The 21,636-nt window shown below is 51.8% G+C and overlaps 6 protein-coding genes across 6 annotated transcripts; 2 read left to right on the top strand and 4 right to left on the bottom strand.

Annotated features, from left to right (window-relative positions):
- Positions 1–2,083: 2,083 nt before the first annotated feature.
- Positions 2,084–5,461, bottom strand: PFLUO_LOCUS3646 (histone deacetylase; the record flags this gene model as incomplete). The annotated part of the gene is made up of 1 exon (XM_073780915.1): positions 2,084–5,461. One exon carries the CDS (start codon positions 5,459–5,461, stop codon positions 2,084–2,086), a length of 3,378 nt encoding a protein of 1,125 aa, XP_073637722.1.
- Positions 5,462–7,358: 1,897 nt separating this feature from the next.
- Positions 7,359–8,171, top strand: PFLUO_LOCUS3645 (uncharacterized protein; the record flags this gene model as incomplete). Its single annotated transcript, XM_073780914.1, has 1 exon — positions 7,359–8,171. One exon carries the CDS (start codon positions 7,359–7,361, stop codon positions 8,169–8,171), a length of 813 nt encoding a protein of 270 aa, XP_073637721.1.
- Positions 8,172–8,375: 204 nt separating this feature from the next.
- On the bottom strand, positions 8,376–11,349 carry PFLUO_LOCUS3644 (uncharacterized protein; the record flags this gene model as incomplete). Its single annotated transcript, XM_073780913.1, has 4 exons — positions 8,376–8,483; positions 8,541–10,462; positions 10,512–10,846; positions 10,898–11,349. The coding sequence occupies 4 exons, from the start codon at positions 11,347–11,349 to the stop codon at positions 8,376–8,378; spliced, it is 2,817 nt and encodes a 938-aa protein (XP_073637720.1).
- Positions 11,350–13,547: 2,198 nt separating this feature from the next.
- PFLUO_LOCUS3643 (uncharacterized protein) lies at positions 13,548–14,651 on the top strand (the record flags this gene model as incomplete). Its single annotated transcript, XM_073780912.1, has 3 exons — positions 13,548–13,776; positions 13,835–14,561; positions 14,624–14,651. The coding sequence occupies 3 exons, from the start codon at positions 13,548–13,550 to the stop codon at positions 14,649–14,651; spliced, it is 984 nt and encodes a 327-aa protein (XP_073637719.1).
- Positions 14,652–15,325: 674 nt separating this feature from the next.
- On the bottom strand, positions 15,326–15,761 carry PFLUO_LOCUS3642 (uncharacterized protein; the record flags this gene model as incomplete). The annotated part of the gene is made up of 3 exons (XM_073780910.1): positions 15,326–15,396; positions 15,453–15,548; positions 15,602–15,761. 3 exons carry the CDS (start codon positions 15,759–15,761, stop codon positions 15,326–15,328), a joined length of 327 nt encoding a protein of 108 aa, XP_073637718.1.
- A 491-nt stretch (positions 15,762–16,252) lies between these two features.
- Positions 16,253–17,937, bottom strand: PFLUO_LOCUS3641 (uncharacterized protein; the record flags this gene model as incomplete). Its single annotated transcript, XM_073780909.1, has 4 exons — positions 16,253–16,578; positions 16,640–17,283; positions 17,349–17,486; positions 17,540–17,937. 4 exons carry the CDS (start codon positions 17,935–17,937, stop codon positions 16,253–16,255), a joined length of 1,506 nt encoding a protein of 501 aa, XP_073637717.1.
- Between the last annotated feature and the right edge of the window lie 3,699 nt (positions 17,938–21,636).

The raw sequence follows: 21,636 nt of genomic DNA, 5'->3' as shown, positions 1-21,636 counted from the left end.
CGAGATGGCTGATGACATGGTAAACTGCAATACGGTTACCGAGCCCACGGTCTTTTTGGGGTCAGCGTATTCATCAAGTTCTGCGCATTCCTGTCATGGCGATTCAGACCATTATACGAAGAGATATAGATCCAATAGTGCCCTGTATTCATCATTATGCCCACCCCCAAGTTCAGCACTCAATACATCTTGCAGTGTGTTTAGGAGACGAAGCACGACGCAGAAGTCTGATGAAGATGCTACAACTCAGTCCCCAGATTCAACAATTGTGTCGCCGACTAGTTACTCTGGCATGGACTTCGCAGAATTTCTGCAGGAGGGACAAGTGCAGAACAAAGATAATCAAATAGTAGTCTCTCCAACCACTAAATTAAAGAGAGAACACCCTTGCCTAGAGAACCCTATCCTAAGCCAGGACAATCATGTATCTCCGCTCTTTTTCAACGCAGAAATGCTTCAACTCCTCCATCTCAGCCAGCCGAATGCAATTTAAACTAGCGCCTACCTAAATAGAAGAGATTCGTCAAATTCTCGCCTAATTTCAGCCCTATAATATCTTTAATTATGACGAAACTAGCCTATATTAGAAGATGATCCCTAATCGAAGCCTAACTATGGCTAAAATCCCTAGTTAGAAGAAATAGAAGTAGCGAATGAGCTAGCATTTCTATACTAATATAGATGGTTTATATAAACTACCCCCTTAGGTAATTAGGAAAGCGGTAAATCTATATGCTTTCCGACGGTCTAGTATCAAAATTTCTAATTTAGGAATTTTCTAGTATAGCAATACAAAGGCATAGATGAAGGGCGATATCATAGAGCCCTAGTTACGCTAGTTTAATAGTATTATAGCATCCTATAGTCGATATATAGCTCTATTAATAGACAATTTCTCTACTTATAAAGCTACTATTAAAGCTATATAAGAATCTAGTTTGCCCCTACAATATACTACTATTATATAGCTCCTACTAAATTCTACTAGTCGATATTAGCCCCTAGATTAGGGAATTATCTATACGTGGAAATCCTACTATAGAAGAGAGTAGGTAAAATACCTACTTTCTGAATATAAGGATAGGCGAGATGGTATATCTACGATAGATCAATTAAAGGCAATACGATAGGGGGTATATATATAGAACAATCAGGTGTCCTAAAAAGCAATTGTTAATTGCTTCTCTAAGGGATTATCTATAGGGACGACTATTGATAAGGATCAACTACTATCTTCCCCTATTCCTAAAATTTAGTAGGGTATTACACGCCTATAGCAGCTATCAGTCATCGCTAACGCTATAGAATTAGACGATTTTCTGAATCCTAATGGTGAAGCTATATAGGATGATGAGAGCTCTATCGATCAGAGAATTCTCTCCTAAATACAAGCGCCTTCTAGTATAGAAGAGTAGGATGATGATGATGATGATGATGATAATAATGATGATGATAAGGGTAAAGATGTGCCACGAATCACTATATCAGGCGCTATTGTAGGCCTCCGCGTAGTCAAATTGCACTAAGAACAGGCTGAATCAGGAGATATTAAAGCTATTCAGGTTCTTAATCGTCTAGAGAGACTATTGATTAGGGAGGAGGTTAATTCTCGTCGCCAGAGCGACATACGCAGCTATTTTAGTTGAAAATATATATTTTGGGCGCTAGGATTTGTATTATGTAATACAATTGCAATCAACGAGATCCTCAGAATAGCGAGCAAGGGGGGCTGCCATTTGACATTCGTTAATTAGGGGTTTTACTGTACCATTGAAATTTCGCTCTGCCTATTTCAGTTTCTTCTGCGTTCTCAAACTCTCTCAGAACAAAAGTACAAGGGTGCATAAGCCACGTAGCTATACGTCTGTATCCGCTAAAAGCTAAGAATGGGTCAAGTTTGTAACCCAAAAAAATAGAACAATAATACAAATAGTAGAATTTTGTTTTACCAGCAAACAAGAGTAATTCCGTACATAAGGGGTATATGAAAAAAGATTGCACATGAACACAACCGACAAGCCAAGGCACCATATGACATGTATCATCCTTGACGCCAAAGAAAGCAACAAAGAAGCCCAGAGAATTAGGAATGGTAGGTGTAGCTGCCACTGTAATTGGGGTTTGCAGAATAAGCATGCTGTTCAGACACCCTGGTGTTTTGTTGCGCCTGCTCCTGTTGCGCCTGCTCCTGGTCAGGATTGACCGGCGCGGCGAAAGGGATGGGACTGTTGGATGTGAACACGGGTAGGCCTTGCTTAGTTTGGGCTGTGGACATTGTAGGTGAGAAGATGCGTTTGGAATGCTGCTGCTGCTGAGTGGGGGCAGAATTTTGGATGGTGTCCGGGGTAAGAGGGGGGGAGGTGTTGGTGGCGAATGCGGTAGAGAGCTGTGGAGCAGTCCACTGCGATGGAGCGGTAGGTGCAGGTGCAGAGATGTCCGGCATGCCAGCTGGTGGAATGACGGGAGAAGAAGCAAAAGGCGTGCCAGATGAGGAAACAGACTTCGTCTCCTGCTTCACTAGACTATCCAATGGGGTCTCCGTAGTGGGGGTAGGAAGAGGAGGCGGCGAGCTGCTGGGAGTAAGTGAGGAAGACCCGACAACAGGCTTGCTGCGGGGAGCTTTCGCGCCGCCATTGGACTTGCGCGGAGACCGCGGAGATTTGGGAGTCTTAGATGATGACGATGCTCGGGACGTGGATTTGCGATCCTCTACTGCTTTCTTCTCACGCGCAGCCTGTTCCTCCGGCGAGGGCATCACCAGTTTGATCTTGCGCACACCGGCAGTAAGGCTGTCGAGATCATCCGGGGTGTCCTCGTCGGCGAGCTTGGAGGGACGGAAAACAGCAGGCACCTTGGGCACTGGAGGGGCTTTTCGGGGGCTGGCAGAGCGTCTCGGGGTGCCTGGACGAGAGCCGCCGCTGGTCTTGCGAGGGCTGGCTGAAGTGTTGGATTGCCCGGTGGGAGCCGTGCTTTGCAATTCGCCCAGGTCAACAGCGGCTGCAGTTGTGCTCTTCCTGCGATTGGCATCCACGGAAGGAGACGTCTCTCCCGATGCATCAGGAAAGTCGTTAGCATCGAGGGTGGTTCTCCGGTTCTTTCTCATGGCTTGCTGTCTCGGAGTGGCCGGTCGAGGGGAGTAAGGGGTTGGCGATTTGGCTTTCCGCACACGAAGCTGCCGCTTGTCCTCCAAAGTTGGAGGAGGGGCTTCAGGAGCCGGAGCGAACTTGTTGACGCCGCCATCCAAAGCAACCTGGCGGTCCCGCCGTTGACGAGATGCTTCTGCATTGAGCTCCTCCGCGCGATAGCTCATCGTCTGTCGGTGTTCTGGGATAAGAGCCTTGGACAACTCATGCGTCGCCGTCGCCCAGCCGACTTCTGGCAGAGGTGGAAGACTGGGGTCGGAGCCTGGATGAGAGCCGGAGCCGGTGGACCTGCGATCCCGGTTGGGAGTAACCACTTTCGCAGAAAATGAACGGGTGGGCGCAAAGTATGTAGGCGCGGACTTCTCCTTGGGCTGCGGAGACATGAGAGCCTCCAATTCGGACAAGAATGCTGGGGACCACCATTCACTATCATATTCGCCCGAAACCTGTTTCGGGGTGTCCTTTGGGGGTGTGGTAGAAATACCCAACCTGCCGGTCATTTCAAATGCCAGACGGCTGTCCACTGTTTCTTGTGTGGTTGTGTCCCCCAGACCAGCCAAATGACTGAGCACTCCGCTGGTCAGAGCCCGATCACTGTAGCCGCCCTCCAGAACACTGATGACGCGCCCATTAACGCCGAGCCCTTCTTCTTGCGACATGCGGACCACGTCGGCTGTGAATCTGGCGTAGAATTCAGTTGGAACATTGACCTTGTGGCGCTGCATTCCAGTGCTTTCCCACTCGCTTGCATCAAATCCAGCCGAGATGAAGATGGCAGCCTTGGGTGGAGGACCGCCAGGAGTTTCTGCGAGTCGTTTGGTATGGGTTCGAAGAAACTCACGCGCCTTGTTGATCAAAGTCACGTATTTGGTCCGGTACAGATTCCAGAACTCCGCCTCAGTTTCCCAGGTTTCGAGATGCACGTTCCAGATGGATTGGCCATGCGCTCCGTCGATGCAGACGCTCGCGTTGCGCACCTTGTCCGGTTCGCCACCCTCACAAGGGTAAGAGTTGATGTCGTGAAGGCTGTAGTATCCAATAGCGGTCTTTTTAAAAGGGGCTACGTTGCGAGGGGCCGTTGAAGCCTTGTAATTGTGAGCCCATGTGATTTCCTGTGAGCCATCCCCGTGGTGAAGGTCGAAATCCAAGATGGCAGCATGGGTCAAACCGTGGTGCATCGCCCCATATGAAATTCCCACATGGACATTGTTGATCCAGCAAAAGCCCGAAGGGAAGTCGGCAGAGCAGTGGTGTCCAGGAGGACGGATGCACACGAAGGCACGGGAGGTCGGACCGGGTCCAAGAACAGCATCCACGCCGTCGCAAACACCACCCAGGGCGCCTTGCAAAGCATTCAAGGACTCAGAGCATAGGTAGAGATCTCCCGAGTGAAGCGTAGGGCGACTGCTGAGCTCCAAGCCGCCGTTGCCCTCTGTATGCGGGCGAACGAGTTCCTTGCCGGTCAGCGCAAGACGGGATTCCGCCACATCGCACATGCTTTTCAAATCTGACATCCATTGCGTACCATGGACATTCGTCACGGCCGGGTCAGAGAGGGTAAGAAATCTGGCTGTTTTGCGAATCTGGAAGGGCGTGGGCAAGACATGTAGGTCTAGATCTGGGTGAGGCGCGAACCGCTCACCAGCATGTCGACCACCAAGACGAACATAGGCGGCAGATACACCTAGAACACAAGCGCGCATGCGCTCTGGTCTCTCAACAATCGATGCCAAGTCGGCTCGCTTTGCACGTGGGCGCGAAAAGCGGTGGCCGTAGCAGGCGTCATGGACCACAACAACGGTCTTGGACCGCAGATCTACGGCCTGGTGCAAATCGACCTCTCTTTGGAAGTGTTGGGCAGCAATCGACGCGGCGGTTGGGCCTGTGTGCTCCGGCGCGAGTCTCTGGGGAAACATGGCGGGCGACGCGGCGGAGGTCGGTGACCCCGCAAAGTTGGCAGACGAGTGACGCGGCGAAGCTAGAGGGGAGGCAGGGCCGTTATTCTGAGCGGATCGCAACGAGGCGGCGGACGCGCGCTTCTGCAGAGCGGGGATGGACTTGCGCCGTTCGTCGCGCAGGGAGCTGGAGCTGGGGGTTCGTCGGGGGGTCTGGTGGTGGCTACTCGCAGCGGGCAGACGCAACGATGGGCCATCGCGAGGAGATAACAGGGACGGCGACGCAGGTAGAGGGGTGGCGGCAGCATTGGCCAGAGTCAGGCGGTTCAAAGAATCGGACAGCGCATGGTGGGATTGATCCAGGTTGGTCGCGAAGGATGAGGGAGGCGGATCATCCTGGGACGAAGGCGGTTTGGGATCCATGGTGATGGTGGAGAGGGAGCATGTAGACAATAAAGAAAGAGTCGTACAAAGAGGTGAATAATAATAATAATAGAATAGTGCGGGAGGAGAGAAACAAAGAAGGACGGTGGAACGGTTGAAGAATGGGGCAAGGGGCGAGTCGATCATCCAAACAAAACAGATCGACACTAGATGTACTAAGACATTATTGATCTACTATGTATAGTGGTTCTAGTTCCAACCTTGAAAATAATCATTACATATATGTCTTACTGTTCGAGATTTGGAGAAAAAGAATGCAGTGGATTTATAAAGGGACTATACACATCTGGTTCACTCTCACAAGAGTATGTATTCATCGCAGAAAATAAAGGCATGAAAGAATCCCATCCATCTATCGTGGATCAACGCCAGAATCCGAAACACCAAAGCTCTAGAAACAAAAACCATCAGCCAGCGCTTTGCTTCACCAGCGCGTCCGTAGACCGCGCCACTGATACCACTGGAACCAACGACGACCAAACGACGATTTCTCATCCAGGCTGTCCTGAGATCGGCGCCGGATTTTCTCCTCTTCCCTGCGGTTCTTCTTCTCCGACTTGAACCCGCGCGTGGCGTGCGTGTCGCAGAAGCAATGCATGTGCACTGTCTCGACACTCACGCCCGGGCAGCTGTTGCGGCGGTGGGCGGCGCAAACGTTGTTGCCGGCGTCTTCCTCGCACTGACACCATTCGTACAGGGTGAAGTATTGGTGGCACATTTTGATTTGATCTGGGATCTTTGATCTCAATTGAATCCTCGGGAATCACAGACAGCGTCCGTGAGGTTCTTTTCTTCTTGGAGGGGGAGTTGGCGGAATCGCCGGCAGGGAACCGGATGACGCGGATATGAACGAAACAGGAAAAAAAAAATTTTGTTGGACGTTTCTCGACCAGATCGACTGGGAGGGTTGAATTGGGTGAAGGGGAAGCTTCTACAAGCTTTGCTTTTTGTGGATGATTCGGTCTGGTGGGTAGTAGTCCAGCTGGGTGCGAGGTCAAGGTAGCAGCGAGGATAGATAGACAGCCTCAGTCCAGCTGAGAGGAGAAGAGGAGAGTAAATTGAACGTGGAGAAGGTTAAGGAAAGAAGAAAAGGTGTCAGGTATGATACAGAGGAAGAAACAGCCTGGGCGCCTAGAATGGTGGTACCACTTGGCAGTGCCGGCCTAATATGTAAGAGTGAGTGAATACCGGACTGGATCATTGACCCATTGAACGGTGGAGCTCTTGACGTCAAAGACCGTCCCAAAGCGATCAGGTGTCGCCAAGGCAAAGGAAATCGTCCCCGGGTTACATTTTATTGTCTACCGAGAGAGTAAATTAAGAATGATCAATGGTACCTGCGCTGATACCTCCTACGCCCATTCCTGCACGCTACTTTTTGCTCTGACCGATTCAGCCCTAACCGCGTAGATCCGATCGCAAAGAACTCCTCAGAAAGCGCCAGGGGACAATGGGTACGTGACACGCAGTTAAGAATAGTTCGGTTTGAAACAGATCAGATTAGCCTCGAAGCGGGCTCGTGACGGACTAGTCGATCCGCCCGGTCGGCTTTCTTTTCCGAGATCGCCAACGGTGATTGGTTCACGGGGCTGTCAGAGTAGCCGCCAGACAGACCACATGCCCTGGAAGCATAAGTAAAGCATACTGTAGCATTTTCAGGGAGGCAGTGCCGGCATTCCTGAGCTCGCATGGCCCAGAGCTGCAGTTTGGGGATTGAACGATGCAAACGGAGAGAACATGTTCGGCAAGTCTCGGGAAAGTCAGGTGACCTTGAATTCCTGCGGGTGCCTCAGGCATGAATTACTTTATTTAGAGTTTGTTTGACAACTCCGCGGGGGAGATTGATCTGATGCTCTTCCAACCACCACGCCAAACAATGTCCACCGAACAGTCCCCGCCCGACATGGCCGCCACCCCCGCCCGCGCCTCCGCTCTGCTCGCCAATCTCTCTGCCGTGAAAGCCCTCATCGCGACCGCAAACCCAAGCAAGGCCGTCCGGCTCGTCGCGGTCTCCAAGCTCAAACCTGCCTCCGATATCCTCGCACTGCACCAACCCCCCGCAAGCCAGCTGCATTTTGGCGAGAACTACCTTCAAGAATTGCTCGAGAAGTCCCGTCTCCTACCACCGAGCATCCGGTGGCACTTCATTGGCGGGCTGCAATCGAACAAATGCGTCACATTGGCGCGCGACGTGCGCGGGCTGTGGGCTGTTGAATCGGTCGACACGCAGAAGAAGGCCACGCTGTTGGATAAAGGGTGGGGAGAGCGGAAGACTCAGGCAGGTGATGAGGCCGCGGAAAACCAGAAACTGCGCATCTACGTGCAGGTGAACACCTCCGGCGAGGAAAACAAAGCGGGCATTGAGCCCGCCGAGGCAGCTGGATTGTGTCAGTTTATTAGGGAGAAGTGTCCGCAGCTCAAATTGCAGGGCCTTATGACGATCGGCGCGATTGCGCGCTCGAAGGCTACGACGCCTGACAACGAGAATGAGGATTTTGTCTGTTTGCGGGAGACGAGGGATCGCATTGTCAAGGAGTTGGAGATGGAAGGGGAGGACGGGAATTTGGAGCTCAGTATGGGCATGAGTTCGGATTTTGAGGGTGCCATTGTCCTGGGCAGTGATCAGGTTCGCGTGGGGACGACTATCTTCGGAGATCGGCCGCCCAAGGCGCAGGCGAAAGTTGTTTAGATACGAGATGGTTATGATGTTACGACCTACATGTTTGAAAAAAGCACAGCAAGGGTCCTTGTATATATATTGCACATCGACTGATGTTTTACTAGTCACACAAAAAGCATATACGTGAAGTGAACTAACGACTGCTGGTATTTCTTCGGACTCGTCAACTACCGAGGTAGTCAGGATATACATACACTGTTGCCAACACCCCATTTAATCCGAGGCGCCCTCCGAAAAGCCCTGTGACAGCTTCAGTTCCATCTGTCGCGCCAGTGCCCGCGGGACATCCTCTTGCGTCGCACGGATCGTAACCCGATACATCTATCAGAGTGAGTTAGCATAACATGACGAAAATTAAGGAACGAAGGCTGAACATACCGACTTCTCATAATTGGGCTCCAGCCGCAACAGACAGCCCGTCTTCGCTTCCTCGGTCTGGAACACCGCGCACCCGACGATATTGGTCAGATTCGGGTCCACATTGTCCAAAATCTTCCATGCGAATCCCTCGACGACCCGCCGAGTAAAGAGCTCGTTGATGCGCTTGTTCTTTCCAGTCAACCCAAAAGTGCTCTGTGTCTCGAGCGGCCCTCCGCCAATTTGGCGCCAGCGCTTGAAGAAGTCTTCCGCTGACAATGCGGAGGGCTCCATGAATCGGTGCATCAGAATCGGGAGCTGGAGCGTGTATGCTTGGAGAGCACCGGCCAGATAGGAAATGCGGATAGTCGGAGCGTCTGCGAAAGCTCCGTGAGCTGTGGAGAATAGTGTCTGCTGTGTCTGACCAGAAGCACCAACGCTCGGTTCCGGGAGGTTCCTCGTGTCGATCTTCAAATTGGGCGCAGCTGGGTTGTCGACCGTGGTGGTTAGAGATCCGATGCCATACGTCGACTTATTGGTGATATAGAGCTTTAGGACACCCATAGGACCACGGTATTCGGACCGCGTGCCAACCTGAATCTGCGCGTCTTCGAAAAGAACACCCTCGTCGGCGAAGTATAGCCGGTTGAATCCAATGTCCCAGTCCGGCGTGAGATGTGCCGCACTGGCCATGTTTGGCGGCGGAGCCGCCGGCGCGCTGCTGAGATCCAAGCCAGCCAGGTCTCCCGAAGCCCCTCCCGGAGAAGTGGCGCCGTTAGCACCCGTCCGCGTACCATTGACAATTGTCGTGAAAGTGCGCTTGAGACCGGTATTTTGCGCCATGAGAACTTCCTGCTTATCGGCATTGGCAGCTTTGCCACCAACCACCCACGTCTTCCTCTCACTCGTTCCGGCCGTCTTCTGGTGCAGCCGCGAGAGAAGGATAGAAGTACGCTCAGAGAAGGGCGGCATCTCGTCGCACACAGTCCGCAACAAATCGTCCGTGGGAAGTGTCGCCAGCGACAAATACTCAAATGCCCGCTGTTGCAATTCGGTGTCGGGAGAATGACTATACAGACGGAAAATCTGCAGGAGCTGAGGCTTGATCTCAGGGAACAGATTGACAAACTTGACAAACGACGACAGGATCATGGCTCGGGTGTTGTCCGAACTGGTGAACATCTTCGCCTGCAGTGCCATAAACTGCTCTATCGGGCTCGATCCTGCGTTTTCGGCAATGAGATGACCAAATTCGCCAAGAACGTAACAGCCAATCTTCACCAAGCTCTCATGGCAATCGGTCTTCAAGTAACCCAACAGGTTGTGTGCTGCATATGCCTGCAACTCCTCATTGTTGGTGACGATCTGGATCACTCGCTGCCACACCTCCTCGTTCACGTGCTCGCCAGCCAGCGACAAAAGCTTCAAGGTCATGTCAATGTACCATTGTGCGTCGGTGGCGTATTTCTCCGTGAGGATGGCAATCTTCAGCACCATCTCTTCACGAATAGCATAGTCGGCCGTTTGAAGATACCGAAGAAGCTCGTCGACGATCGGGCCGGCGTTGGTCATGTCACACATACTGTACAGCAAATCCAGTCCCTTCCGCCGGACGCTGATATCTCGGTCCCGTAGTGAACCGAGGATGATGTTCTGGTGCTTTTTGATGGGGTCAAGTGTTTCAGCGCGAGCAGCAAAATGGGTCATTGCGTCCAGTCCGAGGTATCGCACGTTGGTTTCGCGGGACTGGATGTATTTGCCCAGGCGAGTAGAGATTTGCATCATGAGGTTGTGTTCAGAGTCAAGGTGAATAAGGAGATTGATGGCTTCAAAGAGGACCGCATTCTGGGCGTTGTTCTGCTGCACGTTCTTAGGGGTTTCCATTGCCGATTGCATGACTTGCTGGAGAGATTCTCGAATGATCTCCCGGACGTGGCTGTCCTCTAGAGCGGGGTTAGACTCTGAATGAGTATAATGGAGGTTGAGACATACGCGATGGTGGATAGTACTGCAACAAACGAAGTAGCTTGACCTGTATCCATGGACAAGGCACCCGGTAATAGAGGTAATCTGGTGCAATGTCATTGTCCACCACAATCCGCTTCAGTCGCTGAGCAGCCTTGACATAGCATCCCTTGTATTCCTCCGGAAGATCCTGGGCGAGCGCCATGACCAAAGACGTCACGGATAGCGTGACACCCATGTCCGGGTCATCCATGATCGAGATGATGCGCTCCGCCCATTCGTTCCGCACGATGCCGGGGTATTTGCGATACAAACGCAGCAGCGTTAAAGCAGCCTTCTTCTTGACAAAGGCTTTCGAGGTTCTAGAGGATGTGATCAGCATGTTATCCAACACTACGGCGATAAAATCTCACGGTGAAATCAAAAGCCGGTGGACCTCAGCCCCCAATGCCTCCCCAAGCTCTTTGCCACCAACATTGGCGACCGCATGCAGCGCCAGACAATTGTTCAGCTCATTGTGATCGAGCAAATCCTTCCGAATACTGTTGACAACCAGGTGCAGCAACTCGTGCTCCTCATGTAAGAAGAGAGTGACGGCCAGGTAGCCGATCTGTTTCTCTGAGTATTTGGGGGACGAAATGAGATTGACGGCCTCGAGGTGTCCGAAATCGATGTCGTACCCCTGGATGTAGACATATAACAGCTTGCAGACGTATTTCTTCTTTTGGTAGCCGTTGAGGTGGCCTGACTTGAACTTCTGGCGGATATTGGCCAGTTCCTTGTTCACCCGTTTCTCCTCGAGTTCACGGGCGCGTGCATTCCGCAGGTCGGCGATGAACTGGACCAGGCCTCGCATCGACGACATGATGGCGCGGTGTTGTCAGGACGGTTGATTCGGGGTGGGGGGGTGGAGGGATTAGACGAGAGCTGTCGAGACTGCCGAACCACGCGCAGATCACCTCAGGGGTTTTGCGATCGGAAGGACGTCACGCAACCATGTCCCTGAGTCTGGGGGCTATGAAGCATTGGCCATCCGGGGGTTGTGTGGTGGTAGTGGGGGTCTTCAACGGGAAGAGCGGAGGTGGATGGGGGAGGTTTCGTTTGCAGAGCTTCGGGTGGGAGAGAAACAGGGGAGAAGAGAAAGAGAGAGGATCGCGGAGGATCGTGGCGGCACGTCAGCACACACTGGGTGGGCCGGGCGCATTCGAGCAGGGTATGATCGCCGCACAGAACCAAAATAATTGTGCTAGTAGTTAAACAGGACAAAAGAAGCCAAGCAAGCCAAGTTCGTCTCCCGAAAGGAGTTAAAACTACTTACAGTTCTTCGTCGATCGTGGCGGTGCGGGAAAACGTTGATGCGCTGTATACCGTTGATTAGTTAGTACAGTAATAGTGGCGACGGACGGTCAAGCTAGTTAGTTATCACACAACTATTCATGATTAATACTCTGGGAGTAACTTAGTGAGTTCGCATTTTCCTATCATGTACGTCAGAGAAATTGGGAGCTGGAAAAAGATAGATTTAGGTACCCAGAACTTGAAGCTGGTGTTCATCCTGCTACAAGATATTGAATACAGAAAACGAGGGCAAGGAAGGGAATTTCTGTCATTTGTTTACAAAGAGTTGGGGAAGGAGAGCTTGCTTTTGAAGTCCGTTCATGCATTGTAAAGAATAGAACGTAGAGATGAGGAGCTATTCCATTTTTCAGGCGAGTTCAAGGAATCGAGTCGATCACCGGGAAGTTCGGAAAAGAGCTATTAAAGCGAGGTGGCAATCGGCCATCTCCCTAGTTTGTTCTCAGCCGTGAGCAACTCAACCCGTGATCTAAGAGTCGATCGCAACCCGACGGGGTAGTGTTATCGTCATCAATAATACGACTTACCTTGGGCTATGAGGGGCTACAATCGCGGGGCATGGGATCATATGAGCCAAGACAACATGCAGTCTAACAGGTCCATCGCAAGTTTGAATAGGCATATTACATAGCGAGTAGTTCTTGATTTTGGTTATATTGTTGACGATACTACAAACTCTCTTCTATTTTTGGGAAACGATAGCGAGGTCACGGGTGAGGGTAAAGGTTCGTCCGTCGTACCCAGAGTTCGTGCAATTGTGGTTCGCACCGAGGGCACGAAAATAGAATGGATGTAGTTGGCTGGATTTCTCAACCGGGTCTGCCAACGACTTACACTCATCATAGAGTCCCGGGTACAAAAGATCCGACCCAATTCTGTTGCTTTTTGACTTTTAACCAGTTGCGAGTTATTCCACAAACCATTGAAAGAATGTACGCATGAGGCGTGGTTCGCATAGCCCAATTTGTGAATGGCATTGTTCCTGATGTGTCATACATCTAGATGAAGGTTACTTAACCCCATCGCTTAAAGGTGGCAAGGACTTTAGTTTAGTGATCCTGTCCACCCTGCTAGAAGTTTCATGCTATCCCCGTGATCTAAGCCACCCAATCATCGATATGGGGTATCCATGCTATGAACTATGGGGACCCGGGGAGGGAAACCTTCGGCGTTTACGGTTAGCCATTCTGGGTGTCTCGACTACTTACAGGATCCATAGTCAACCAACAAGAACTACCTATTTGAAAACAAACCATGGTAGTCGCTCCAGCATCCGTTCAATCCGTGATGCGGCCAGTGCCGACTCGTCCTGGGAGGATGTGCCCAGCCCGCGAGCCGTGGTAAACAACGTTGGCGCCACCCAAACCCTGTTGACTATTGCCCCATTTCAGGAAATGCTAGAGCAGCAGGATCTAGCCCACGATGAGGCTTAGCACCTATGGTCTCGCTGATAGGTCCTAGGGACCGAGAACGATTCGGACCTCAGTTCAGGATGACGTCTACTATATCTCTTGCATCCCTGTCTGGTTAGCCTAGGCTTACTACAAGTATCTGCTACACGAAGCAAGATAGTATCTCCAGCTCCTCCTCAGTATAAGTACTCTGTCGCTGCTACTTGCCATATCATTTCCAAGCCCCAGGATCTAAGCTATTCCCGATCTTCCCAAGTTTCTTCAAGTCATTATTCGGTTCTCTTCTTTCTCAATTATGAACATGAAGGGCGTCATCACCCTCGCGGCTTTTGCTGCTGGCACTCATGCCCTCGTTGGCCGCGGCAATAGTTGCTGCTTCCAACTTACCAGCTCCTCCGGCCCTGTCGGCCAGCTCAGCGATGGACAAAACCGTATCGGTGACAGCAGTCTGCCTGCTGCGCAGTTTTGTATTAGCTCAGATGGTTCTATCACCGATGGCAGTGGCCGTGGCTGTATCCTAACCCGTGAGTGATACACTACCTAAGCATTGAAAGAAACCTTGGGAGCTAACAAATGATTTAGCACCGACTACTCAGTTCCAGTGTGATGTGGGTGCTTCCCCTACCCCAGGTTTCTCTATTAGCTCCTCTGGTATGCTGGAGTTCAACGGAAACCCTACCTTCATTGCCTGCGAGACTGGCCAGAACGGTGGTATGAACATCCACACCATGGAAAGCACCCCTCTCGGCCAGTGTACAACTGTGGAGTTGACAGCCAATGCATGCTTCACCCCTACCTCCAAACCAGCCCCCTCCGCCTCTGCCACAGCTGCCTCGTCGGCTGGCAGTAGCTGTCCCACCACCCTGTCACCAGGCAATTTTGAGTTCCCGCACCTGATCGTCCCCGTCAATTCAGAGTCTCCCGAAACCGCTCCTGGCACTCAATTCAACGGCGTGGTGACCTCGAGCATCTCAAGCATCTTTAACTTCGACATCCCTTCGTCTGATTCCGGCAAGACCTGCAGCCTAGTCTTCGCGTTCCCCCAGCAGGCCGACCTCCATACCTCGTCCTTCAGCTTCAGCGGTGACGGCAAGATCGATGTTGCTAGGCTTTCCGGGCCTGCTTCCAGCTCGACCACCTTTCACAACGCACCCTCTGTCTCCCAGGATCTGGGTGATATCACTATCTCACCTGGCAACACCTTTGTGGTCTCGACTTTCTCGTGCCCCGCTGGCCAGACTGTTGCCTTCGAGATGAAGAATGCTGGCAGCACTAATCTCAAGTTCTTCGAAGACTTCAACCCCTCTCCGTAAGTTCTTTGGTCCCAATATCTGTGCATGTCTATTTAGCACTAGCTAACCTGCTTTACAGTCTGGGTCTTTTCATCACTGTCTGCTAAAGAAGCAGCACATGCTGACCAGAAAAGTGATTCTATGTAAAAGGATTGTGAAATTTTCATGTCTCATGCTTTACTTTTCAGGGGTTTGTTTGTTTTTGGTCTAATCTTCAGAAAATGAGGGTCATTCATTCACGTGAAGGACCTGCTGAAATACGCGTCGATTTGTATCAAGTCAATTCATTATTTCTTCTTGTAATACTCCACATGCTTCGATGCCTCATCGTGAACACGATTGCTTGATTCTTAAGATTTTGGCAAATTGGGCACTGATATGGTGTCAATGTAGATATTGTGGTGCCTGATTTGCCATAGTTTAGCGTTGTGGTATAGTCTGAGTTATTTAGTGCGAGATCTTGATAGTTTGAAATTGAGTCCTTATAATTGAGTGTATGGATGTATACATGCGGAAGGGAGAGCTGAGATATATATCTCCAGATTTACACCTATAGTTCAACGAACCAGATCGTAATATAATTCAAGTAATTTCAATGGGATATCAATTCTCATAAAGTACTCAGTACATATCCAGGCAATATTTCCTGATCAATTGGTAGCCATGGAAAAAGAAAAAGCAACCTTCATCCTTGACGCCACCCTCTCAACGAACAAGATAGCAAAACCCAATAGAAAAGAAATCAAGCATCACGATTCAACGCCGAAATTGCTCAAATCACCTAAGCGCGAGTGGTGAAGTCCTGCTCAAGCGCCGACTCGACCGCGCTCGCCTTCTCACATGTGCAAGATGCTACCAGCAAAAGTCAGAAACAGCCACTCAATCCGTCAGATTGACCAAAAACTCACCAGAAGGCCGGCTGCCACAGGCACAAGTTTCGCCCTGCACGGGCTTATTCTCGTTGGCGGACCGCTCACAGGTGCACTGGCCAACGGGACGAGCTCCTAGAGAGAAAGTTAGCTACATGCTCGCTTGAATGTTAGCAGGAAAAACATACGGCACGAGCATCGAGGACCGGCCATGTCATTTTCAGTCGAGGACTTGTTGCAGGTGCAGTGGAGAGCATTCTCCTTGCCACAGGAGCACTTGGCCTGGGCGGCGCAGACGCAGCTCCCGTCCTGGGAGGTCTTGCAGCAGGTGGACGATGGGTGGACCATGTTGACTGATGGGTTGGTTGATTGTTTCGGGAGTGGATTTGAGGGTGTCAAGGGTAGAATGCTGGAATAATTGAGAATAAGACGAAGAACAGGGCAACCGGTTGTATTTATAGTCGCCAAAGTCTGCGTCACTGAGATCACTAATACCTGCACGCGGATTGGCTGCTCGAGATTCATCACGTGACTGAGAGAGATTCCCTTTAGACGGACGCTGATTCGCCTGTGCGGACGTTAGGCATGATGTTTATCATGGAATTTGGCAAAAAGATGGATAAATGGTATCGGTAACTATGATAGGACTCGAAACACAGAGCCAGACAAAAACCGCCACGGACATGGTATTTTAACGACAGTGGACAACGAGAGTTAAAAGAGGTAAATAATTAAGAACACACGGAAAAAGCGAAGAAGGCAGCCACGCTGAAGAGACAATTACGATTAAACACGACGCTTGGTATACCCATGCCGGATGCGGTCACGGGGGTAGTAGATCATTGCTGGAGATAGTTGGTGAAGTTGAAAGACGACGCGTTGCCATACTTCCTCCTCAAGGAGTCAATGGCCTGCAACTGATCGTGTGTGGAAGGGACAGACTCGGATGAGGCGAGTGATCCGGGCAGACTCAGGCTCGCGGCGTTGCTTTGGGTGTAGGGAATGCCGGCCATCGGGCCCGCGGCGGCGGACGAAGAGGAGGGATCATAGGAGAAGTGTCGATAGTCGGGCGCCGCAGAGACGGGAAATGTGGACAACTGTCTAGCTGTCGGCGCTACTTGCGGGCTCATGTCCAGCTGTGCCTGGTAGCCTGGAGGCTGCGAACCTGATTGATCAGTCATGTTAGTTAGGGCTTGAAGTCTCCGGAACAAGAAGAAGGGACTAACCGAGATTGTTCATGTCGTATGGTCCTTGTGCACTCTGCGAGTCGGTGGGTGACACCGAACCCTCAAACTGGTGCTGATCGTATGCGGAGGCCATGCCCCCTGAATGACGCGGCATGCCGTAGTCCATCGGCCGTCGGAGATAGGGCGAGTCTGGATGGCCGGGAGCTTGAGCCCCTGCAGCAGAGAAGCGGTTGTGTAATTGATAACTAGAATAGAAAGACGAGGGATGGGCGGCTGCGTCTGAAACGCTGTTGGACCTCGCGGTTGGGTAGTCGGGACGGATCGACCGATGCAAGTCAGACATGGATATTGATGCAGATGGGCGGCTGAAAATCATGCTGGACTGAGAGGGGTCCGTTCGAGAAGACATGTACGTGCCTGCCGTCGAGGCAGCGCTGAGTGGTGAAATAAGGTACTCGTCTTCATTCGGTCGTGGTCCGCAGTCGGTGCGCAATGTGCGCAGACCACCAAAGTCGGGGTTCGGTGCACCGTATGTCTGGGGGGACGCGACTGGTGTGCCGCTGGCTGAATTACCCTCGAAAGGCGTACGAAGGACTTTCGTGGTGTCGAAGTCGTCGGGTAGGGCTCGGGATTTGAGCATTCTTTCGCGGTCGTTGGTAGTCAGGCGCTTCAGTTTCGCTCGTCTGTTACGGAACGTTTTCGTTAGAAAAGAAAGAGACAGAGACAGGGTTAAGAGGAAAGAAGTTACCTGTTTTGAAACCACACTTGGACCTGACGCGGTGTCAAGCCGGGGATCTCTCGCGACAGACGATCTCGATGAGCAGCGTCTGGATGCGCTTGCCGAGTAAATTCGCTCATTAGGAACCGAGTCTGGTTATGGGTTAAGCTGTTATTCTTGATCAGCGGTTGACTTTCGATCAAGGACGTTGAATCGCCTACCGGAACCGCTTCATCTTCTTCTTCTCCAGCGCTGATCTCTTGCGTACTCCGCCGCCGCTCCGTTCATCAGAAGGACTGACGGTAGACTCATTGTCATCCTCATCTTCTTCTTCCTTCAAGTCCTCAAGTCCGTCCATCGTCTCGTCGAAATCACTGGTACCTGCCATCTGCTGAGGAATCACCAGGCGCTGCTCGTTGGCACGAGGAAGTTCTATCTTTACTCGGCCCTCTTTCATTCTCTGGTACTGTGAAGGAGTCTCTTCCTCACGGGAAATCGTGATGTCGGTCCTGATCAAGGCATTCTCAGCCCTAAAGCCTGAACCAGCAGGCTGCATCTCGGCGGTAGGAACCTTAGTCTCTTCCTTCCTGGACAGAGGGTACCGCGGAGAGAACGTCATGCTTCCCGGTTTGTCGCTGTCCCGAGAAGCCGTGGGAAGATGCGATGTGACCGCAGATAGATGGTTGGAGGTGATCGCAGAGGATAGAGAAGGAGCCCATAGACAAGGGCCTCCGACTGACATCGTAGTGTTGATTTGCACTTCTTTTCGCCAGGCGAGGGTATATGTTGGGAGCAACGAGTCGGGAATGAGAGGTTGGTCGCCTAGACGCAACGCGTCAAACGACGAGAACAGCAAAAGAGGGCAAAGGAGTACTAAAGTCCTTGGGCGAAATGAGACGCAGGTGGGTCTGATCTTAGGCACTAGGGTGCTTGCTCAGGAAAAGCAGGGCGTTCTCTGTAACAATGAAACAAAGTTGAAAGGGCAAAGGTCGAGGGCCGAGTAAGACGCAGGACAGGTTCTCCTGGGCGCCAAACAGAGTGTGTCAGGAAAAACCACCCGCGATACCAGAAGAGTTCAACGGCAGAAGAAATGGGGAAAAAAGGTCTGGCCAGCGTTTCTAGAGCTGATGTTGTTTCCTTGCTCGCCGGCGTAGCTGATGATCGTTACGCAGGTCGGCAGTCGCTCGCTGAAAGAAGCATCCACCAGCACCCAGATAAAGTGGTGCTTGGACTGGACTGGACTGGGTGATCCGAGATCCAGAGGGCAAAAGAGGAGATCGAGGCTCTCGCACCGAACATTAATAACTAGCTCTGATTCAAGCGAGGCACAGGGCGGAGGTTGTGGAAATAGTCGTCGGGTTGGGATATTAAACGGACGCCCGCAGTAACCCCCAGGGTCCACCGGTGTGTTAGCCACCCAGGAATCGTCAGTATACAGAATACCAAGTAATTTCTGTGTTGGATAGTGAACCGGCACTTTATGATAATGTGGTTGATAGTAGTGACGGGTGATAATGATGGTGCTGTGCCCTCTCTAGGATTTGCTCCAGACGATCTTATCAACGGTCGTAACGGTCAAGGCTGCATAGGTGAAAGTCAAAAAAACAAGGAATGGAGACCAGCGGTGGACGACCAACGGGTGTTGCTTCCCAGCTCTACGTACTATGTCGAGAGTGGGCCCCGGGTTAAGAGGGGAAAGAAACAAGGCTAAAATCGAGATCAAAAGACATCGTGCGCGCTAAAGGCCCGCGGGACCCGATCTACAAGAAGGAGGCAGGGCACTCGATACGGAGTAGTCTAGATTCGAGCCCCGGGCAAGAGTGTGGGTGAGAGTATCAGATCCTTCCCCAAGGATTGCCAAGTGTAGCCCTCCGATCCTCTGTCCACATAGGTCTTGATCGTCATGTACAATAATAGGATTTCGTAGTTGGGCGTTGGGCATCGTAAGGCAGACAGTATGTGCCATGGCCAGTTCGAAGAACGGCAGCCTCGAGTCTCCACGACCAGGACTACAAAAAAAAAAAAAAAAAGGACGCATCCACCTTCGGGGTTGGAACTGTGGCGAAGTGGATGTGGCAGCTGAGCCCAGCCCCCGTTATATCCGGTCTTAACATGATAGCTTGTTTTCCCTCCAGCTGTGCACAAACCGTACTCTACCTAACCGACTCCCGGTGGACAGGGTATATACTGCGGTCGACGCCACGAGGCGTCCACTACCCGTTGTTCAGGACTAGAAAAATCTCCGACGTGGGACCCAGCAAGGGCCATCAGCAGGAGTCATCGAGGCCCGATGCTCGATTCCTGCATGGGCCACCAGCCAACCGTTGCAGGCAAAGGTCGCCAGACCCTTGCTCACCGGCCGGGACTCATCCATGTGGAAGGCCTGCCGGCTGTGCCTAGTGGCCCGTTTTGGGCTCCATCAGCGTTAAGCCTAAGCTGCCAGGCCCTCGGGCCCATCGATCAAGGATGGAAAGAAGACTTGCAGCCACTCAGCGGCCTGCCCGCCACAGCTCGATTGACCAGGTGGATGCCTTCGGAATGATGCGAGCCAACAGTCATTCATGTGTGGCGGCCGGTGGCTTAGCCAGTGTGGATGATCAGGCAATAATCAAGCCCCGCGATCATCCATGGTCAGTGTTGTCCACTCATGGGCAAGAGAGGGGTGTGATCATAGGCCATCAAACCTGAGACCATCGGTCCACCGAACGCGTCATGCCAGACCATTGTCCAACAACAAATCATGAACAATGTTGGCGGAATGGACCGTCAACTCTGTAGAGTCTCCTGCAGTAGACCTTTCAATAGTGCGAGGCCTAACTACGACTGTAGTCGAAAGGGCGATAGCGCCCGTTTCAGGAAGGACCACCAGGCGGACCATGCGCGGAAACCAGGGTATCAGAGATTGCTTTGACCCGACGTCAACGCCAACCACGGCGTCGACGAGGACTTTCGGGGCCCGGATGGCCCTGTCCATGGATCGGTGGCCTGTCTCAAGGTGCCCCCCACCGGAGGGGTTGAAGCTCCCCTGGAATCTCCACACTGAGGAACTATGAAACAACCCGAGTCACAGGAGGCGTCCTGCTGAAATGAAGGCTCTAGTGCAAAGGACTGTTGCGGGCGACGGGCAACAAGACTTCGTCGTTTCCAATTGCAGACCACGAACCGACGACACGACAAGTCAGAAAGACCTGGAATTCTGGTGAGGTGAGGGTGGCAACCAGGGTGGGTCACGACGTTTGGCCGTGATGGAATGTTCTCCCATTCGCGCGGGAAGGATAAGGCTGGGGAACATTTTTTTTGGGTACAATTGAGTCCAGAGCATCTATGACCCTGGGTGTCCCACTGGTTGTTCATTATTCCATCGCATCTTGTTTCCGATTGTTCAACAGATGTAGTCAGGATTGTCACCCACACCAAAAATCAAAGATCGTCTACATAGCGTAGGATTCGAGCAACAGCCAAACCCTAACTAACCCAGGCAACAGCGTAGAGGAGATTCCATATACTAGCCTCAAGGGCTGACGCCCTCCGGGTCGGTTAAGTAGAAGATACCCCAGCGTGGAGCACCACACTGGAGACTCGCTCTGGTACCACTGGGTCTCTCGCAGGAAACTCGGAAGCGTTAAGCTCAAACAGTAGCAGATAGTCCCGGCCGAAACTAACAGGCACTGCCTTTTGCTCTAACGGGAAGGATCCGCTGGGTCCATCACGGTGTACTATTCTTGTAACTATTCGTTCATCATTATTATTCATCATTCCTGGGGATGAAACTAGATCGATCTCACACAGCACACAAAACGGGAGACCGGAAACAAAAGGCCACGCCCTGCAACTTTAATTTCGGAACCGCCGAGAACACATGGCCCCTTCCAATCTCGCAGTTTCTTCTGGTGTCGGTATGCAGACGTCATCGTAGGCGAATCTGATGCGCAACGGACTCCGGACGTAGTGGCTGACGCAAGCCGATCTCTTGGCTTGAGAATTGTCCGTCCCCCTTGACTAGTGTGCTTTGCATGAGAAATCGGCAAAATGGGCCGAGAGATAGGCAAAAACGCCCTGCAGATCGTGCCCACCGTTTTGCTTGCTGTGACGACCAGCGTCTGTGGCGGATCAACCCGATCGCAGACGCGGTTTGTCAGTGCAGACAGCGGCGCCATTATCATCTATTCCACGGTTGCAAGGCAGTCGTGTCTCCTTCCATCTTTTGCATAGCGTAGACTGGCTAGGGGTTCCACCGACCCATACCTCCCCGTTGGCCGCCGGCGCTACAATCGGGAGCTGTACCCCATGCGATCAGTGCGTTTTCTTTTCTTTTTCT

The sequence above is a fragment of the Penicillium psychrofluorescens genome, assembly GCF_964197705.1.
Source record: "Penicillium psychrofluorescens genome assembly, chromosome: 2".
NCBI lineage: Eukaryota > Fungi > Ascomycota > Eurotiomycetes > Eurotiales > Aspergillaceae > Penicillium > Penicillium psychrofluorescens.
Note: the sequence above shows the minus strand (reverse complement) of the source record. Positions and strands in the feature narration are given on the sequence as shown.